Below are 20,694 nucleotides of genomic sequence, written 5' to 3'. Positions count from 1 at the left end.
TCCTACAGAACACTCATCTCTCTACTCTTTGTGTAACTCAATAAACATGAGTGAATTAAGGCTTTCATTACAGCACTCCTAATAAGGTAAGGAAAGAGCACTATTTACCATTCCATAACAAGGAAAGACAATCAAGGTTAGTAAAGGTGGCTTTCAGAAGTGGCTACTGACTTCAGAAACCCAGAAGCAATGGAAAGACCAGTGCAAATCTTCTTTCAAAAACTTCTATGGCTCTATGAGAAATCAGAGCTCTGAGTGGCCTTACTGCAGACTATTTACTATCTGCTCTCTCATCTTAAGCTGTTTTTTTACCCTTCCTTTTAATCACATGTCAAGTTTGGAGTGGTTTGGGTTTGGCTTTTCTTTTTCAGTGTGTGTGTGTGTGTTTTGTTTTTGTTTTGAACAGAATGCTACTTTACTTCCTGAACTTGCTCAGACTCCAGCATAACAGTAGGTTGGCTAACAGAGCTCAAAGGAAATCTGTCCCAGGCAGGAACCAAACCACCACTTACATGGAAATGTTACATTTCAGAACTTATCCCATCAGATCTCTTTCATCAACTTTATCATCTGCACCTTACTTTCCTTGAAACTGTGTGTTGTGAAATGGTAGAGCTCTCTGTGGAACAAAACTGAGTTAATCTAAATCTTCCAAGATTATTTAGCAAAATGACTAATTTTTTTTAAATTGCATTGAGAAAGTAAACTTAGATCTCCACAGACATCAATGAGATCTTCAATACAGGGCATTCTTAGATGCATTGCCTGACTGAATTCTGAGAGCAAGAGAAAGATGAGGCACCAGAGTTTATTTCTGTGCCTTACATCTATCTATATTGAGACACACGATGAGCTCCAGCTGATTTCTATTTTCCAGGATTCTGAGGACTGTGGCAAGAGTGACAAGTCAGCTGTCCTTCCTCAACCTGTTAAGTTTTATTATGGCATAAAACACAACTTTCTTATTCCCCATCACAGTATGTTCCCACACTTCAGCCAACTAGCAATAGGAAAAAAAATCTCAGGTCTCAAACATTTTGTGTTTGTGGGTACAAAGTCAAATTAGGTGGTCAGCAGCTAGACTACTTGATAAAGCTCAAGGTGTTATCAAGACTATGCTTATAGAAGCATTTGGGCAGATCAACTGTCAGGACTTCTCCAATTTGACAGTTTCTGAGCACTGAAAGAAAGCTGACATTTTGTTTCAACTTTGCTCAGCAGTAATCTGAAGTCCATTAAGCTTCACTGGAGCTACACTGCAACTCCTTCAGGCCCCGTTTCTTTCCCTCCTGTCTTCCACTTGCACTGGTTGCCCCAGGTCATCTGTGATGCAGGTCGAATATGGCAGGTGAGCAGGATGGCAGGCTATGCTTGTGACAGCATCCACAGAAGGAATACAGGTCTGAGACAGTAAAAGGTAGGAAGTATGTAAACTCAGCCTGGGCCAAAACAAAACTTTTCCATTTGATCTGAACCAATTGATTCCCTGTAAACAGCTCCCAGCTCCTCCCCATCTTCCACCTAGAAATATTACAGAGGTCACCCATCTAACCCCACTGAAGCACAAAGCAGGCATAATGAGAAAAGCCTGTTTAGAAGCTCACAGCACTCACTAGAACCCAGTTTAGCATAACAAAACAGACTTAGTGTTAGGTTCAGTCATAGTAACATTAATTGTAGGGACATTATGTCAACACAGAAATCATCCCATGGAAATCCACAGGACTGTGCACGAAATTAGGATGATACAAATGATCCCTTTTTAAAGAAAAACAAACCACCAACAAAAACACACAAAAAAAATAAAGGGGGGGTGGGGAGGGGCACACCTCTAAGAGTTCAAACTTTTCCTATAATTTGTTTAAATGAAACCAAACATTTCACAAAACTAGAAACTGCATGGTCCCACCTCACACATGGGAAATACCCAGCTGAAATAAGATCTGCAGATTTGCAAATAATGACATTAAATTAGAATTCCATTGGCTGGCCTTGCTCTTTTTTCAGAAACCTGATTGTTTTTCTCCAACTGAACAAAAGAATCAATTGCCTCTAGTAGACTTCGTTTCTGCAGCTCATCTTTGCCTTCAATACCCACTAAAAAACAGATCTTGAGTCTCATGCAGCTGTTTTAAAGAAGGGGAAAAAAAAGTGAAAGCTTTTCTGATGCAAAAATGTGAAGAAAAGGGGAGGAGGGGGAAGAGAGGGGCCCACAAGGAACCAGGATTAACAGTTACAAAGACATTTAAAGGCTCTTCCCCTCTTTTAAACAGGTTAGCCTTTGAGCGTTTGCTCCTATAGACAAATGCTGTAGTATCTCAGTGGCTGAGAAGGTGAACCTCATAAAGGAGGTCATGATCCACCAATTCACTATTTTCTTCAGAATGATGCCTTGACTTTACAAGGAAAATCGCCAACAACTGAAGCAAACTGATTCTGAAGCAGCACCCTTTAAGTTATTGTGTTGTAGCAGTTCACATATTTAGGACACTTGAGATGGTTATATATTCTAAGGATTTATGTCTTAAATCTATGACTGTCAGAGCAAGCATGTTAACAGAAAAAAAAAAAGCAGCCCTCCTCCCATTTGATAATTCATTTCTTCTTGTCAGATTTTTACAAAATTATGTCACCAGAAGTGTGAAACCAAATGGAGTTTAATTTACTGCTGCAGCTGCAGGTCAGCTCTTCAAGACAAGAGCTGTCAGAGAAGATGGACTTTCCCTCTTGTGCTGCTGAGATATCACTAATGTTTAAGACAGTACTGCACCAGGAGAAGCCTACCCCAGGAAGAGGACCAGTACAAGAATGTCTGAACCAGTATCTAACCTAGACATACTGCAAGTATTTTGTTTAAAAAACCAAAAAAATAGAGTAGTTGAAAACAATTAACTAAAACCTGCACTTGACTCACTGTCTGCATCACAGACTTCCCCTACACTTACTTAGCTCCCTCACTGCTTCCTACTCCTCTGATTAGACTGAGCGAAATCCCTTTGCCAAAGTTCTCTGCCTGTCTAGAGACCACATCCACCACCTGCACTGAATCAATTTGCTGACCTGGTATCTCTTTCTGCCCAGAATCATTAGCATGTCCAGATACGCATGTCCCCAGTCCTGTCCAGAAGTTCTCAGCAGTTCTGCAAAGCAATCAGATCAAAACAAAACAAATCCCCCTGACGCTCCCACGCACATCCCTGAGCTAGCTTCTTTGTCTTCTTCCACACTGTTCCCACTCCATTCTCTTCTGCCCAGTCTATTTCTTAGCTCCTCCTCTGACTGGCAGTCAAAGCAGCAGCAGCACCCATCCTGTGCTGCCTTTACCATGCACACTGGGACAATCAGCTTTTTCTAAGGGAATGAGGCGTATGTAACACCACCTCTGTGTGTACTTTTATGTCCCCTCGACAACTAGTGAACTTTTTGTCCAACTGCCAGCAATCTGACAAAGGGTGCAGAGAGGTTTCAAATGTACCAAGCTTTTGTATGCTTAATGTAAAGAAGTGGGCAATGTGCAAGTGGAGGTGAGACACTTTCTTAGCATACATGCAAGTCAAAAGCTGTGGTACAAGTTCCACCTCCTATTTGATCACAGCAAATCTACACAAGAATATGGTCTGAATACAGCTGAAGAAATGAAGATTCATTTGGTGACTGCATCGTTTTAGGCAGGAGCAAATCAAACCAAAAGGCATGAGACCCACAGGGAATTGGGTCTTGTTAGTTCCACTGCTCACAGCAGTAGCTGTTAAGATGTACAGAGCAAACCGTTGTACCAATTCAGTGACAGAAGAGGCTTTTTAAAAGTTGTTCTTCAAAACACTTGTCTTCGTATGATCAGTAGAACCATAGAAAGGCTATCTGTGCTCACCTTACCAAAGAGTTTAACAGGCATTCTCCAAAAGTCCCTTTTCCCCCTGAACTAGCACAGAAATGCCACTTAAGGTCATTTCTACTGAAAAATTAAAACTGGTTCTACAGTTACCTGAAAAAACACAAACTTGTTTCCTTGTTGTTTCAGTTCCTAACAGTAACTCATGTTGCCTTCTCTACCTGCAGTATTTTTAGCTTACTCATTGCTATTTTTCCAGATGAAATCACAAATGGCTCAAAAGCCATCCTGTGCTCTGTACCATAGACTGAGACACAGTTTGTCCAAGCCATCATACAGCATCCAACACAACAGCTTGAAAACATCCACGTAAACTCATCTTGGTGAGCTTTCCCAAGTTTTTCAGACTCATGGCAAAAAAAAAGAAAACTTGCAGCTTTTTTTCTGACAGAATTCCTGAGTAATTCCCTAGTCTGCTTGCTTGCACAGATGTTTTAAACAACACCAATTCATTTTTCTATTCTGTGAATCCAAGTTTTTCAGATTGGAAAACCTATTCTTAGGCCAAATGGGTTGCTGCTGAAAGATGTACTAATTCAATCTGACACGCATTTTAAAGGCTTGCTGATTCACAAAACCACCTACATGCTGCCTACCTTATGCAGCCTGAATTAGCCGTCATGGTTGTTAGGACCCTGTTAAGATAACATCTGACCCCTCTCTGTAACTTTTGTGCTTTGGAAGCATTTATTATGGGCTGCGCTATTGTGGTGCCCTCCAGCGCCATGATAATTAAGATTTTTTTCAGTACTGACTTATAAAACCCCTATTTTCCATGAATTTATAACTGGGATGAAGATTCTCTGGGACTCGGAGCTTTATCAGCAAAGAGAATGTGACTGTTTCAAATTCTGCCCAGCCTTTTCTTTGGAACAAGGGAGAATTCTCAAGTTCAGAAACACATTGTTACACTGGATACTAAATGTAGTCATAAAAGTAACACTGATGATGTCAAGGCCATTGGTGCCTGATGTTATTCCCACATTTTCTACCTTTGAGCTTACTGTAGGCTGTGCATCAGTTATAACAAAGTGTAGTACACTGAGGCCTTACTGTACTCTGTAACAGAGCAATTGCCAGCAACAAATACACTGATGGGCACATCTCAGTAGCACGAACAGTAACCCCTACTTCTTCCTACACAGCCCTCCTCTGTCCCTGATAAGCAACCCATGATCCCACCAGGCTCATCAGACCACAGCAAAACTGAAATGCATGTGATGGTTTGCTCCTAGTTTACTTTCACTTACCACATCTGCTACCCACGTGCATCTGTCCTACACCACAAGACTGCTGTGGCTCCGACAGCTTGAGAGACTTCCTGGCCACTTCATGGTCCATGCCAGAGATGCGAATACGGAACTGGTCCCTGCTGACTGTCTTCCGTAGGGTCCGAATGGTTTTACGGAACCTCTTTTCAGTCTTTTTCCGAGCACAGCGCACATCACATGTGTCTGAAAAGTATCAAGGGTGAAAGCAGCTATAAGTGATCATGCACAAAAATCCCAATTCAAAAGACCAACTATGCAAATAACCGAGAAAGCCACTCTGGGGACAAATCTGAAATCTTTAAGGGCAATACCACCATGAGACCACAAGACTTTAATCAATGGACAGCTCTTTGATCTTTGAAATTATCCCTATCCCTCACTCTTTTGAAGCAGTAAAATTCATTTTCAAAACAGGAGATACTTTTCATTATCATTTTGCACACAGATAGAAGTGAAAAATACAGAAATTAAGGAGCAAATGCCAAGAAGCTTCAAACCGCACCTTGCGTTATTTTCCAACCAACCTGTCACCTCCTTTTGGCTTGTTTCAAGCTCAAAGTCCGCAGTGATAAAAATTTCTCTAGTTGCTGTCAGTCTACTGAGGGCTCCATTAACCTTCTTGCCAGAGCTGCATGTTAGGTTTACATAGTGGAAACTCTCCATTACTGAATTATGTCTCTCTGTATGAACAAAATCAAAGGAAGCAAAAGCTTGGCCAGCTATATTATTGAACATTCACTAGCGCTCTATATATTATTGTCATGAAGAGTTAAAGAGGAGCAAATGATTAACTTCACATGACAGTAAACAATTTAGCCAGTTTCCCAACTGGTACACCCTCACATGAAATCATTACTCCAGTGCACTTACAGATCTACTGTCGGGCTGAGACTCTAGCACTGCAGTGGGTCTGAGGCATCATTTGCTGCTAGGATGAGAGCCTGGCTGCAGTGCTCAGCCTGCTTCCCTTGGGTTTTGCTAATGAATTGCCTTTGCACTATCCAGAGCATCTTAAAACCATGACACTGCCTGCACCAGGCAGGCTACTCAAGGGAAAAAATCCTGCACTCATATGAAGCGTGTGAAAAACACGCTAGCTTATAATGGTGTTTAAATTAAGTAGTGCCTTTTGGAGATCACTTTCAAGGTTTCTATGAGAAAATAAATTTAGTTAAAGAAAACACTCAGAATAATCTTTGGCTCTGGAGTATATAATTCTTCACGACGCATCTACTGTAGTCTCCCACTATTACTCTTGTAAGGACAAACAAACTGACATGCTGATTCATCTTATTGTTCCATGACTTCTTCCCCCAGCTTTTGCTTTTTTTTTTTAATGTACTCCTCCCCATTTTCTGCTGACTTTGTGAATTCCCAAGCCATACTTTTCTGCCTTGGAACAGATGGAAGAGCTGACCTCACTGTGTCCATCTGGGCCTGCTGAAGTATAAAAGGAAGATGAGAAAAGAGGAATAACCTTTGACAATTGTCAGCATAAATGGCCAGGAGATTCTTCACTGAGGCATTAGGCAGGTGAAAAAAGAAAGAACAGAAAGAAGGGTGAGAGAGAAATGAAAGGAAAAATCAAAAGAATGAAAAGAATGGTTGATTTTATTGAGAACTTATTGGCAGTAATACAAATAAAAAAGGAGAAAGGCTTTCCTAGCAAGATTGTAGGTTGTCACAGGGAAGTCCCGCGATATAACTATTGCAAGAATCACGCCTAGGGAAGAGTGTAATTCATGAGGTCAGTGAAGAAAATCTGCAGTCCTCTATGCTTTGCTTCTGGTGTACTTCATATTTGGAAAGCACATATATGACTGTAACCTCCTTACCTGCATTTTTATATTCATACCTGGTACCATCTGTTCCAGACCTTCTTGAAACATCTCAGTCTTTTTCAAACTACATTTTCCTTCATTTAATTTAAAGGTTACGCTTATCTTGATGGCTGAAGTATCTTCAGAAAGAAACAATGACGTTATTTTCAAAAAGGAATAGAAAATTTAGGTAACCATAAAGTCACATCATAACGATGACATCAAAAAATATGCTGATATAAAGTGAGAAAGTGGTCATCACAGAAAACCTGAAGAGACACCATCTTTGTCCTGCTCTGAAGCTGTTTCACAGCTGGAATTGGAACAAAGTAGGATAGATTTTATTAAAAAAAAATCTTATCTGTTCAGCTTTGAATACTTTCTAAATTTCATTAACAGCTCAACCTACACATATTGTATGCTGCCAACATTGTCCAGTTTGGGTGTCTAAAAAGAGGCATGACACTCCTTAGCCTAGCTGTTTATTTCACTACTGATCGTTTTCTCTTTCCTTATTTATAAGTCTCAGTTTGAGTGTTGCTGATGAAGCAGTGCAAGTGCAATTTCCTGCTGAAATCATGAACTGCAATCATGAGGAAGAGGAAGAAAAACCAGAGAGAGCATAATGAAGAGGGAAAATACTCAACAGAAACACCTTTATTCCACTGTTATCTCTTAAAAGAAATCAGCCAAATTATGCAACAGTAAATCCAGTGATTACCCAGCCAGCTGGATGCATTTGTATTTTGCTGCTTTTTCTTAAGCTGAGATGACCTGCCACAGGTGAAGGTGTAGGCATCTTGCGTTCCTAACAGACAGACCATACAGACAGACAGTAAAGACACAAGCACTGTGCACAGACTGAAGACTCCTGTAGTATAAAAGACATTTTTAATTTGTTGTTTGGCATCATCATCTTCACCCTTTTTCAACAATGTTGTTCATAAAAGACTCCACATTAGAGCTTGTCTCTTCTTAAGTAAAAAAACTTTTTAGGTTCAGGAAGAAAAGCAACAACTCTCCCATAAGCACCAGGCAAGTCTGCATGCTGTGTCCTGTGGGGTGGAGGGACTGCATAGGCAAAATCTCAGACCCCACGCAGGGCTGGAATGCCTTTGCCCCATTCAGCAGCAGCTCCCAGGGCCAATTAAGGAATGGCCCAGGGAACACGGAGAATTCTGCCCAGTCCTCCCTAGCTTCACAAAGACAGTTGTCATGAGAAGGGAATCTGAGGGTAGAGTGGTTATAAAAGACAAGGAAAGGGGGGCTTTCTTGGGACACTGGCAGGGATACAGCCCTTTATTATCTGTAGTGAAAGGGGAAAGGTCCCTGTTGATCGTCTACTTCTTGCGGCTTCCATGACAGTTAAGAGGTTTGCTGCTCTTACACTCTGCAGAACCACATGCTTGTTTTTGTTGGTTTAGACTTACCAGAAAACACCTGGACATCTGAAGAGCAGCTTAAGAAGCATCTATCACTCCCACCACTCTTAATGCAGTGCAGCGATACCCTGGGTGACATATTATCAGGCAAGGCACCCTTTGTCTCTAAATAGGATAAAACAAATACTCACACAAGTAAAATATCTACATACACACCTTATTAATAAATTGGCATGCAGCTGGTTTTGAAGCTGGTACCCAAGAACACCCACACAGTTAAAAATGCTGTCTGGACAGAAAATCAAAGCAAAATAAAATCACTGGAAGATCACAACGCATAAGTAATTTCCTTTTAGTTAAAGCTATCATCAGCAAACCTTCTCATGCAGAGAAACAAAAGGAAATAGAAGCATGAGCTGGATAAAAGCACAGGAAAGAAAGCATAAAAATCCCTCAAAGTATCTCCTGTTTTTGGGTTGTGTTTTCACCTGGTTTTACCAGTTTCAACAACAGTACCATCATGCTACAAGTAAAGTGGGATACTGGGAACGATGACTCATACCACTCGACTGGACAGATCAAGATTTTCAGATTTGACTATAATCACATGGGCATCAGACACATCAGGAGTAGAAATGTATTTATTAGGCACCTTACCAACACAATCCTTTTTATTCCAGTGTAATTTGTAGTTAGAATGACACAGGCATTCATAGTCTCCCAGTGTGTTCACACACAGCTGTTGGCAACCACCATTGTTGACGCTACATTCATTAATATCTACAGAGGAAAGGTAAAAAGACTTTAAAATGTTATTCTTGTCCAAGATCTGTACTCTAACTCCATTAGGTAAAAATATACACAAATACTGCTTGGTAGGGCTTGGAAAAGATTTTAGTAATGCTATTTGGACACCTACATTGAAATAGCTTTTTCTTCATGGAAATCCTTTGATAAATGCCAAAATTGATCAAATGTCAGAGGGGAGATGTTAAGTATGGTCTGAAGACATTACTATATAACTAAAAATACATTCAGCCTCAGCAATATGGCCACAAATTAACTCAAAGAAAAGGAGGTCAATTCAAGTCTGCAGTGCCCTGTGCCTAGTTAATTAATATTTCTAATTTGGAATAAAGACAGACAAAATGGACAGGATTCCTACTGATCAATGCTCCAAAGTGCTCAGATACATACAACTGCCGTGGAACACTCTGTGATCCCATGGGGGCAAATAACACCATTGTATCACCATTGCCCCTTTTGGCCAATTATCCAATTTTGGGGCCTTTCCCCGCCCAATAAATGCCAACAGGAGGAGAAATTAATGGCAACACAACATAGTGCCTTTGGTGCAAACTTGCATGCTGATGCAGAATATACCATTCACCAGTGGTGCATCCCAGGGGTCAATACTGGGGCCAACACTATTTATTCTCTTCATTAAACCTGGATGATGGGACAAGAGTTCAGCCTCAGTAAGTTCGCAGATGATACAAAACTGGGAGGAGTGGCTGATACACCAGATGGTTGTGCCACTATTGAGAAGGACCTTGACTGGCTGGAGAAACTGCCTGAAAGGAATCTCATTAATTTCAACAAAGGGAAATGCAAAGTTCTATGTCTTTGCTTCTCAGATACACTCTGATGCCTTCTTCCCTTGTCTCCAGTAGCTTTATGGCAATTATACAATAAGCCTAGAAAGCTGCCAGCAAGAAATCCCTTGCAAGCCCCAGAAAGTTTGTGCAACTGAGGGTACCCATTTCTACATACACTTTTCTCAATGGCAAAACAAGTTCTTCTCACTGCTCTCCTCAACCATCTGTTCCCCCCCTCTAGATAAGCAGCAATTTGGTCGAAAACACTGTGAAACAGATCACAGAAATTATCTGATTTCAGGGGAAAAACATGCTACTAACAGAACTGAGACACAGGGGTAGGAATGAGTAGCAGAGGAATAATGGAGAAAGATAAGAAGAACTCAAATTGGTGCTACTGCTTAAGATACCACAGAATCAGCCAAAATCTTTGGGTTTCACTGACTTTTTGCTAGGATGCAGAATGCAATGGCAACCTTTTACCTCCAGTACTTATTGAACTTACTGCATATAGATCAGAAGGGGTACACTCAATATCCCTACCAGCTTTGACACAGCCTGGATTGCCAGTAAATTAAGGACTTCCTATGGCACAAGGATTACTAACTTTTGCAGAGGAGAATGGTATGAAGCGGACTATTAGTAGTCAACAGCAAAATTACAGTAACTTTCCCTTACTGGTGGCCAAAATAAATGGAATTAATGCAGAGGAATTAATGAAAATAGACTTCTCTTAGAAATCCTAACACATGAACAGTAATACTTCCCATCAGAAAGATTTGCCTATTCATCAGGATGAAACACAGTGATGTTGTACTTGTAATCTTCTTTGTAGACTTTCTAGAGGCAGAGGTTAGAACAGATCAAACACACAGAAATCATTGAAATGTTATCTCCAGTTTCACGTGTGCTCACTCTGCCTCAGACATAAGTCTTACCCAGAATTAAATAAGCATATAGAGTCAGTAAGGTCTTGCCTAGGCTGTTATAAAACAGGTTTAATTTCATTTAGTGTCCAGTTATTCATATTTCCTCATGTTAATTCTGGGAACTTGTCTCAGAAATATTCACACTCAACACAAACTGAGGTTCTGTAAACATCTTTCTCTCTTTCCTTGAACTTTTTTGTAGGAAAGACATAAAGATTCAACAGTATTAATCCTTGCAGTGTAAATCAGTGGTACTACATCAGCTAAATTTAAAACTACATCACATGAGAGTCTAACATATGCACAAGGGCAACCTGCAAAACCATAATTTTCTATGCCACCCAGAGCTTCCTGGTCTTTAAATACAAGTCCACTGACTTTTCATTGAAGTCAATAAGACTTCTGCATGTGAAAATTCTATCAAATTAAGGCTTTCATACCCAGGTGCAAAACGCATCAGTTTGTTCTAGTAGTCACAGATGCTTTCCGGATGCAGGGTGTGAAGTGAAAAACACTTGACCAAAGACAGAAATAAGCACAATTAGTTTCTGCTTTTGCTGGGCCTCTTTATCACAGCAGAGAGTAAAATTTATTCTGGCCACCTACGGCATATACATAGGCTTCTGTCTTGCACAGACACTAATTAGACCTGTGGCAACAGCATGGCATGTAGTGTTTTTTTATAACTCACCTCCACAATGTGTGAAGCCATAGAGAGCATATCCTTTGTTACAAGTACACTCAAAGGTGCCTGGATGATTGATGCACGTGTGGTCACACGTCCGTTCAAAAGAGCATTCATCAATGTCTGCAAGTGTTAAAGGAATACATCAGTATCTTTTAGCCTGACAAGCTAACGGAGTTCAACACAGAGATGTACAGATTTATGTAAACTAAGAAAAAAACTAAGCAAATTCTTTTAAAGCAAATAATGTAACATAATGAAATGACAACTTTCAAAAGAACAAATAGTTTGCCAAACAAGCTTTGTCTCGGCAAGCATAAAATCTGCTGCTACATTTTTAGGATTATGTTTAAAATAAATTATTCCTATTCTACAGGAGAAAAAAAATGCTGACAGAACTCTTATTTCATTAACAAAAATTCTACATTAGATCTGCAGAAACAGATTTACAAAAGAAAGTATTGCCTTTGTTTTTTCCCAATAACTCTATGTGAATATGCAATGCCTGATTTAAGCCTGCTGAGAATTGCCATCTTCTCCAAGATACACTTGAAGACAGATGACTGGAATAATTTGTTGAATTTTTCCACAGATCCATTATACTGTATATTTAGACTTCAATCATAGAATCATAGAATAGTTAGGTTTGAAAAGGACCTTAAGATCACCTATTTCCAACCCGCCTGCCATGGGCAGGGACACCACCTGTCTCTAAAGGCAGCCGAGATACCTTTTTTCTCCAGTGGCAGTTTTCCTTGGCATTATAATCACTTTGCACACATCTTTGTAAAGCATAGCTACTACAGTAGCCTAATCATGATCTTGGTGAATTGAATGGTAAAAGTGGTCAAATTCCCATCACTCTGAAGCCCTAAGTATCTATTATACCATCAAAAGCACTTGAAACTTCTGTGTTAGTACATTATGCATGACACGTAAGAATGTCGTAAGATACACAAAAGTTCCCATCAGCATGACTGACACATTACATCATTATTTTTTCCTGGCCTTTGGCGTGTTTCAAGACACCACTTTTGAAACAAACTAGGGAAGTGACAGGGACAAAAGGGAGATGTAAATCTTAAAAATACATTCATAAAGAGATTCCATTAAAAACAAACAAACAAACAACACCACCAACAAGCAAAAACTATCTTGAATATGTTGTGGTTTCATAGTAAATTTATTCCATAAAATTGTTGTTGTTCCTTGTCTGATTTTAAAAGGATAAGAATGCATCAAAAACCCAGGTGAAAACTATCTTCTGTTGGTCAGTTCAGCTCCTGAAATTCATCATTAACGTCAGTTGGTTGCTAGGAAATGAATTATTCACCTTCCAACTGGCTGTTGGCTTTACATTGTTTCATACTGTAGCTTTTCCAAAATCACAAACCACTCTGATCTTTACATTTTGATGTATTTAAGCAGCTTAAAAAGGATTGCTAAATCTATATTTACAAACCATTATATAGAAAAAAATATGCTTTGCAAGTCTCACAGGAAAAATACATGTCAACCTAAAAATCAAATGTTCTGTGTTTTAGGGAATAGCGATTCCAGTGTGTCTACAGGCCTATAATTTCATAGATCACATAATGTCTTTTTTTCTTTACATAATGAATTCATGGCATCTAAATGTCCCATTAAGGAAAAAAAAAATCACTGCAATAATAAACTATTCAGTAAGATGGACAGAGAGAGATATTGTCTATTTTTTCCCTGTAAATTACTTGAAAATCATTAATAGAAGAGGGGAAGCATTATCCTCACAAAAATCTTTTTAATATGATGCTATTTCTGTTGCTTCCAGATAATAGTTCGCTGTGCCATTAAACATACCTCTACAATAGTATCAAGCCAACTGTATGTATTAACTCAACAGCTGTTCTGAAAACAAAACAAAACAAGAAACCCCAAAACTGAGGCATGAAAATTATTCTGGAGTCAATTATCACTTCATCATTGTAGTAGATGTCCAAGCCACACCAATTTGTTCTACTTCTATTGCTTCTCCAGTGTACATACCTTGACAAGACTTCTCATCTGTTAACAATTTAAATCCTTTTCTGCAGCTGCAATCAAAACTGCCAACAGTGTTTTTACAGAAATGATCACAGCCTCCATTATTGGACTGGCATTCATCAATATCTGTAACAAAAAAAAGTGCTTCAGCAAATAAACACACTACATCCAACATACTTCCACTGCCAGATCCAGAACACAGACACATCCAATTGGTTAATGAAGCCCAGAAACAAAATCTAGTGAACTACTACAAATTTTAAGGATGATCAGTTCCAGCTCTTATGAATGATCTGGCCCATTCAGCCCCATGACTTGCTTTCATTTAACATGTTGTTGTCAGTTACACTTGGGTACACGTATTTGCAAAAGATAATTTCCCTAAGTTATGTTTGGAAACATTTTGACATAAATCTTCTCTAACAGGTTTTAGCTTTTTAAACATTCTCTCCATTTCCTCTCCTTAAGCCCTGCAGAAATCTCAGACACGAAACTTCCTGAGCTACCCCATCCCTTTCATGCCAACATTAGAATGAGTTCTTTAATATTAATTGACTCAGGCATGTGGATTCCATCATTTTTTTTGCCAGCAGAACAGCCTTAATATCTAATTACTGGAAAATGTATTCTAATATACAACCTAAATGTCCCTTTTCTTCTTTCCAGTACTCTCACCAGAGCTGCTTTGGCCAGTATGAGTAATTCTATTCACACATCCCTGTTTACACATTGATATTTACTTCTAAACTGCTCTGATGCCCAGCTGACTGTGGGTAAAATAGCAGTCTATTGAACTATTGAGCCTGTAAGAACAGACATGCCTACCTCCCCCAGTAAAGACCTCTACATTATCACAGACCTGTATTACCTCCTGCTGTGAAAAATGAGGCCAACTTGGCAGGAGGGGTGAAAGTGGTGAGATGGTGCGATGCACCTGACACAATGGAAACTGTGCATCTACCCCTGGCTGCGTCCTTTCTTAGGTCAGATTACAAATACTGACTTGGATTACCTGCATTCGAAGATGAATACCTTATGGTAAGGTGTTGGCACGCGTGTGTCCACCAGCATAAAACTCACCTTTACATGTCTTCCCATCAAACTGGAGCGTGAACCCAACGGGACAGCTGCAGTGAACTCCAGTAGATGTATCTTTACACGTACGATCACAGCCACCATTATTTACTGCACATGTTTCTAGCCAACAAGATAAAGCTGAAGTTTGCTCAGGGATATTATAATGGTAACAAGAAACATCATGTGACAGAAGGCATGGCTCCAAGCACACTGTTATTTAACTACATTTAGCCTAATACATGAGCAGCTACTAAATACTTGTGTTGGGAAAATCCCTGCTACATCCATGTTTTTTGCACTCTACAAAAACTGAAAACTGTCTCTGAATATTCTCATCCTCAAACACAAATCTCCACTCCTCAGTGATTCATCTGTTCCTGTCAGTCTGACTCCTTATGCACACACCAAATCCCAGCTGAAACTCTGACATTTCACACCAACACTCAGATACCCAATTACACTCAGCCCTACTATAAACCAGTTCTCTTAAATCATTTCCAACACACCTTCACATGCTACCTGCGTTCCCAGTCATGGTGGATTACACCTATAATGAGTGCTCCTTCCACCTTCTCAGCCAGGTGCCATCTCAACCTCATGCTCCTTTAACTACCCCTATGCAAACCACGTATAAATCTCACCAAAACTTTTGAACACCCTTTAGATACAGTTCCTTCACATCTAACTAAACAGAAATAACTCACTCTTTGGCATGCATCTTCTTGTAGTCAGTCTAACCACCACAGCCAGTCTAACAGCCTTTCCACTAGCTATCCAAATGCAATTTTATCCAGCACATACTGATCCAGAGAGATGCAAAGATCATTTTTTTCCATTTGCTTTTTGAAATCCTCTCTTTCTAGCTCTGTCTCCATGTTTTCTGCAGCATCAGCATATGCTATTTATTCTCAAGTTTTGAGATCTTTACTGGTTTATTTCCCCCACAGTCTCCCACCTCACATTCAATGCTGGGAGACTGTGTCTAACCTGCAAGTAAAGACAGAGTGACTGTTCTTCCTTCCCCTTTCCACAGAAACATTTTGCTATGGGTTGGTTGGTTGTTTTTATGTTTGTTTGTTTGGTTTTGTGAGGCTTTTTGGTTTTATTTTTTAAATGAGGCTATTAATTTATATGTCTAAACATGGATTCAGGAGCTCGGAGCCCTATACTTTTGGTAGTTTCTTCCTCAGCCTCCATGTTCCAGTGCACTTCTGTGGCAAATGACAGTAAGCATAGTAAATCACCCTGACTGCCTGGAGTGAGGGCTTATGAGAGGTGGACATCCACTGATCACTGCCCTGAGACCACAGTGATTGCTTCCCATGCCAGTGCCTTCCCAGTAATGACAGAGTCTCAGAGGCTGGCATTCTGGGACAGATGCAAACACCTCTGGGAAGAATAAGATGTCCTTGCATCCTAACATGTCTTTCTGGATCCACCACTGTGCCCAATTGTCTTCCATGCATGAGTGTATTTTCAGTTGAAAATAAGCAGGTAAAACACAGTTTCCTCCACAATCACACTAAACTTGTGGTGCAGAATGGATTGTACTGCATTGATGAATTAGATCAATTAGATAAATTAGAACCATGGAAATACATGCTACTTTAAGAGCAACTTCCTGACACCTCCTACTGAACGCCACAAACAATGCACTTAGTTTTTTATACATTATGGAATAATATCATTTCCTTAAAATGGACTGGAACATCTCAGGAAGAATTCAGCTGAGAGCTATGATGGTTACAGTAAAAAAAGCCCCAACAATTCTTCAATCTAAAAAGTTTCAGCAAATAGTAAAACCATTTTGGATAAGCACTTTTACCCATAAGCAACCGTCGCTTCACCCTCTTGTCCACATCAGCTCCTGCTGTAGTGTTTCCCTCAGAAATTTCAACAGCAGTCACTTCCCTCTCTGTAAGGAACATGAAAAAAGCCAATGAGTAAAGGTGCCCAGACCAGAGGCCCCACCTGATATCCAATACATACACACATGCAATCAGCTGCATCACATGCTGATTCATCATAGATAGTCGGAACAAACTAGGCAGAAATAATATTTTTTTTTAAGTAATGATGAAAATCATGTCAACCCTTCAGTCAAAACCACGAGAATACTTCTCTTCTGTGCTTTTGTTGCTTCCTTACAACTGATGTTTGCTTCAGTATTCTCAATAAAACAGATGAAGTGCTACGGAGTTACTGAACAGCAGCAAGATGAAAGAACTAATTGAACTGTCATGAGCTGCACAGTTAAGAGCATGCTGTCCTCATCTATGGTGGATTAATAGAAGGACTAAACAGTCATGCCTGAGCATTTCAGTGATTTCAGTCAACAGGCAACAAACTCTTCCAGAGACTGGAATATAAATCTTAAGTGGGTTTTATATAAATCATAAGAGGTTTTTTTTCTGGATAACTGCCTTGCAAAAACTGTACTTCAACTGACTCCCAAGTTCTGGTTTTAACAAATATACATCTTGGTTACACTCTCTAGCTCATGCTATACAAGAAACTGAACCTAAAATATCCTGAAGAGAATGGAATCTTCTTTGGTTAGTGACAAGCCTCGTGCTTCAGAAGGACCCATGATAATTACAGGCTGCAGTAATATTAGGTAGCTACTCATACAGGGAAGCAATAGTTGTCAGGACCCAACCAATTCACTCATGCATTAGCAGTTTTTTTAGTTTTAGATTCCTGATATTTTCTAGCCATACTATTATGAGGAGCATTAATCATGGACACACAGCAACACCACACCAGTTAGAGCTGGTCATCAACAGAAGACTACTTCCCCCCACCACATACTAACCCAAGCAGGTTTTCCCATCTACATGCATGATGTACTTGGGGTGACATCCGCAAATAGGCCCGTTATCAGCATCATCACATGTATGTTGACAGCCACCATTTCCATGATTACATGTTACTAGGAAGAAAATATATGTTACATCTCACAAGTACTTTCAGCATCTTTGAAAGACAGCGTGAAATTTTTGTCTCCATTTGACTATCCAATACACCTCTAACATGCCACCTTCCTGAAGATCTCTGTGAGACTTAAACACTGCAGAGCTCTCTTGTGAAGCCAAACTTCCTGTCATTATGAACGATGGTGCAATTCCCAAACTACAACCAAAAGATTGTAGCAACCAATAGACTGGTGTGATAGTGTCCAGGAAAGCCACTGATTTTAGCTTAATTCAAATGCACACATTTTAGGCATGTCATGCCAGTTTAGCTATACCATACCAAAACCCATATCACTGCAAACAGAACACTATTTTTTGGGTTTGGTTTTTTTTTATTTTTTTTTTTAAACCATAAGGATATGCAGAATGTTGCATACAAATGCAGCTCCTCTGGTTCTTGGACAATTCAAATCCTGGTCGGCATTCACAGGCAACTCCTCCTTTGGGCGTTTCTCTGCAGATGTGGGCACAGCCATGATCTTTATTCATGCAGCTCATACCTTCTGCAAAACAGGACAAGTGCAAGAGCATCAGCATCCTCATCATCGCTGTGTGCAGGCAACAGTCACATAAAGTTATAAAATCATAAAATAGTTAGGGTTGGAGAGGACCTTAAGATCCTCTAGTTCCAATCCCCTGCCATGGGCAGGGACACCTCACACTAAACCATATCACCCAAGGCTTCATCCAACCTGGTCTTGAACACTGCCAGGGATGGAGCATTCACAACCTCCCTGGGCAACCCATTCCAGTACCTCACCACCCTCACAGTAAATAATTTCTTCCTTCTATCCAATCTAAACTTCCCCTGTTTAAGTTTCAACCCATTACCTCTTGTCCTGTCACTACAGTCCCTAATGAATAGCCCCTCACCAGCATCCCTGTAGGCCCCCTTCAGATACTGGAAGGCTGCTATGAGGTCTCCACGCAGCCTTCTCTTCTCCAGGCTGAACAACCCCAACTTTCTCAGCCTGTCTTCATATGGGAGGTGCTCCAGTCCCCTGATCATCCTCGTGGCCTCCTCTGGGCTTGTTCCAACAGTTCCATGTCCTTTTTATGTTGAGGGCACCAGAACTGCACACAATGCTCCAAGTGAGGTCTCACGAGAACAGAGTAGAGGGGCAGGATCACCTCCTTTGACCTGCTGGTCACGCTCCTTTTGATGCAGCCCAGGATACGGTTGCTTTCTGGGCTGTGGGCGCACACTGAAGCTGGCTCATGTTCATTTTCTCATCGACCAACACCCCCAAGTCCTTCTCTGCAGAGCTGCTCTGAATTTCCATTTTGCCCAACCTGTAGCTGTGCCTGGAATTGCTCTGACCCAGGTGTAGGACCTTGCACTTGGCATGGTTAAACTTCATGAGGTTGGCATCAGCCCACCTTACAAGTGTGTCAAGGTCCCTCTGGATGGCATTCCTTCCCTCTAGCGTACCAAATGAACCACACAGCTTGATGTCATCGGCAAACTTGCTGAGGGCACATTCAATCCCACTTTCCATGTCAGCAACAAAGATGTTGAACAAGACCGATCTCAACACCGATCCCTGAGGGACACCACTCGTTTCTGATCTCCAGATGGACATTGAGCCGTTGACCACAACTCTTTGAGTGCGACCATCCAGCCAGTTCTTTATCCACTGCGTGGTCCACCTATCAAATTGATGTCTCTCCAATTTAGAGACAAGGATGCCGTGTGGGAGAGTGTCGAATGCTTTTCACAAGTCCAGGTAGATGATGTCAACTGCTCCACCCCTGTCCATCAGTGCCGTAGCCCCATCATAGAAGGCCACCAAATTGGTCAGGCAGGATTTCCCCTTAGTGAAGCCATGCTGGCTGTCAGCAAGCACCTTGTTGTTTTTCATGTGCCTTAGCATGCCTTCCAGGAGAATCTGCTCCAAGATTTTGGCAGGCACAGAGGTGAAGTCAGTTGAATACATACACCGGCAACAGCCTGGTACATGTGGGAAGACTCGACAGTGTTAGGACAAGAAGTGTAAGCTTACAAGACTGGAAAGGCAGGAAGTCCAGTCCTGCAAAGTCAATGGCTCCAAGATTTCTCCATCTGTGATCTTCTGTGCCCATATTCTTTGACTGCGAAGTGAAAAAGCAACATCCCTAGATCTGTACAGCATCTGCATTCTCCTCCAATGCTCTCACTCTGTACCAGTGCCTGTAAAACCTCCTCATGTCTTTTATAAAAACTGCAACGTGGCTGATACCTGCAAAATCAAAGCCTAAAGTGAAGCTCTTATTTCTCTGCTTAAAAGAGCAGGCACCAGACACAGGAATGCCTAGGCTAACCATCACAAAGTCATTCCTATTTCAATTACCAGAGTATGAAGCAGATTCCCAAAGTCATAACCTACCTCAGCAGTGACTAAGTAGAGACCAGACAGACATATAGATAGCACATATGCTGTATGTCAATTCTCTTTTCTGATTACCACCTAAAAACAATCTGTCGTTTTAGTTTCTGACATGTTCATGCACCAGCACCCAATGCCTGCCAAAGTGTCTGGTCTTTACAAAAAGTTGAAGTCAATTAAATAGGAAGGAATTGTTGCTGAAATCATTGCAAAAAAACTTCTTTCATTGGCAAGATGGTAACACAATTTGTACACACACAATTCAACACTAGACTGCAGCTGGGTGGATTATAATTGGGATCATTAAGCCAAATTGCAAGAACAGCTTTTCTTCTAACAATATACCAAAGGTTTTGCTGTAGTATTCCACAGTGCTACAAAATTGGAAGAGAAGGCAACAGAATGGTCTCCTCAGTTATACAGGAAACGCACCATTGTCATCAAATTTTCTGCCTTGGGCTCTTATAAGACATATTACACCAAAATCTCTTCCTCCTTGGTGAGAATGCTTCATGTGAGAAGACCAAGTAAAGCACACTTTGGCTGCAAGGGGTTCTCCCACATGACCACAGCAAACTTCTCCTGAGTTCAGCAGATGCACAATCAGAGAGAATGAGAAGGTGACTGTGCTGCTAAAAAGGGATTGTTTGAACAATTCCACACCCTAGATATTTTTT

General features: G+C 40.6%; 1 protein-coding gene across 1 annotated transcript in view; it reads right to left on the bottom strand.

The window, feature by feature from the left end:
* The window catches only part of SCUBE2 (signal peptide, CUB domain and EGF like domain containing 2), a 43,420-nt gene that overhangs the window by 12,052 nt on the left and 10,674 nt on the right, over positions 1-20,694 (bottom strand). The window contains exons 5-16 of the mRNA XM_034062282.1: positions 18,029-18,154; positions 17,492-17,608; positions 16,502-16,591; positions 14,680-14,796; positions 13,603-13,725; positions 11,584-11,700; positions 9,023-9,145; positions 8,414-8,530; positions 7,705-7,791; positions 7,019-7,123; positions 5,688-5,843; positions 5,143-5,346 (exon numbers count right to left, since the gene is read on the bottom strand). Of these exons, the coding sequence (XP_033918173.1) occupies positions 5,143-5,346; positions 5,688-5,843; positions 7,019-7,123; positions 7,705-7,791; positions 8,414-8,530; positions 9,023-9,145; positions 11,584-11,700; positions 13,603-13,725; positions 14,680-14,796; positions 16,502-16,591; positions 17,492-17,608; positions 18,029-18,154 (1,482 nt within the window). The remainder of the gene's footprint in view (positions 1-5,142; positions 5,347-5,687; positions 5,844-7,018; positions 7,124-7,704; positions 7,792-8,413; positions 8,531-9,022; positions 9,146-11,583; positions 11,701-13,602; positions 13,726-14,679; positions 14,797-16,501; positions 16,592-17,491; positions 17,609-18,028; positions 18,155-20,694) is intronic.

This window comes from Melopsittacus undulatus, chromosome 4, assembly GCF_012275295.1.
Source record: "Melopsittacus undulatus isolate bMelUnd1 chromosome 4, bMelUnd1.mat.Z, whole genome shotgun sequence".
In the NCBI taxonomy this organism is placed as follows: Eukaryota; Metazoa; Chordata; class Aves; order Psittaciformes; family Psittaculidae; genus Melopsittacus; species Melopsittacus undulatus.
Note: the sequence above shows the minus strand (reverse complement) of the source record. Positions and strands in the feature narration are given on the sequence as shown.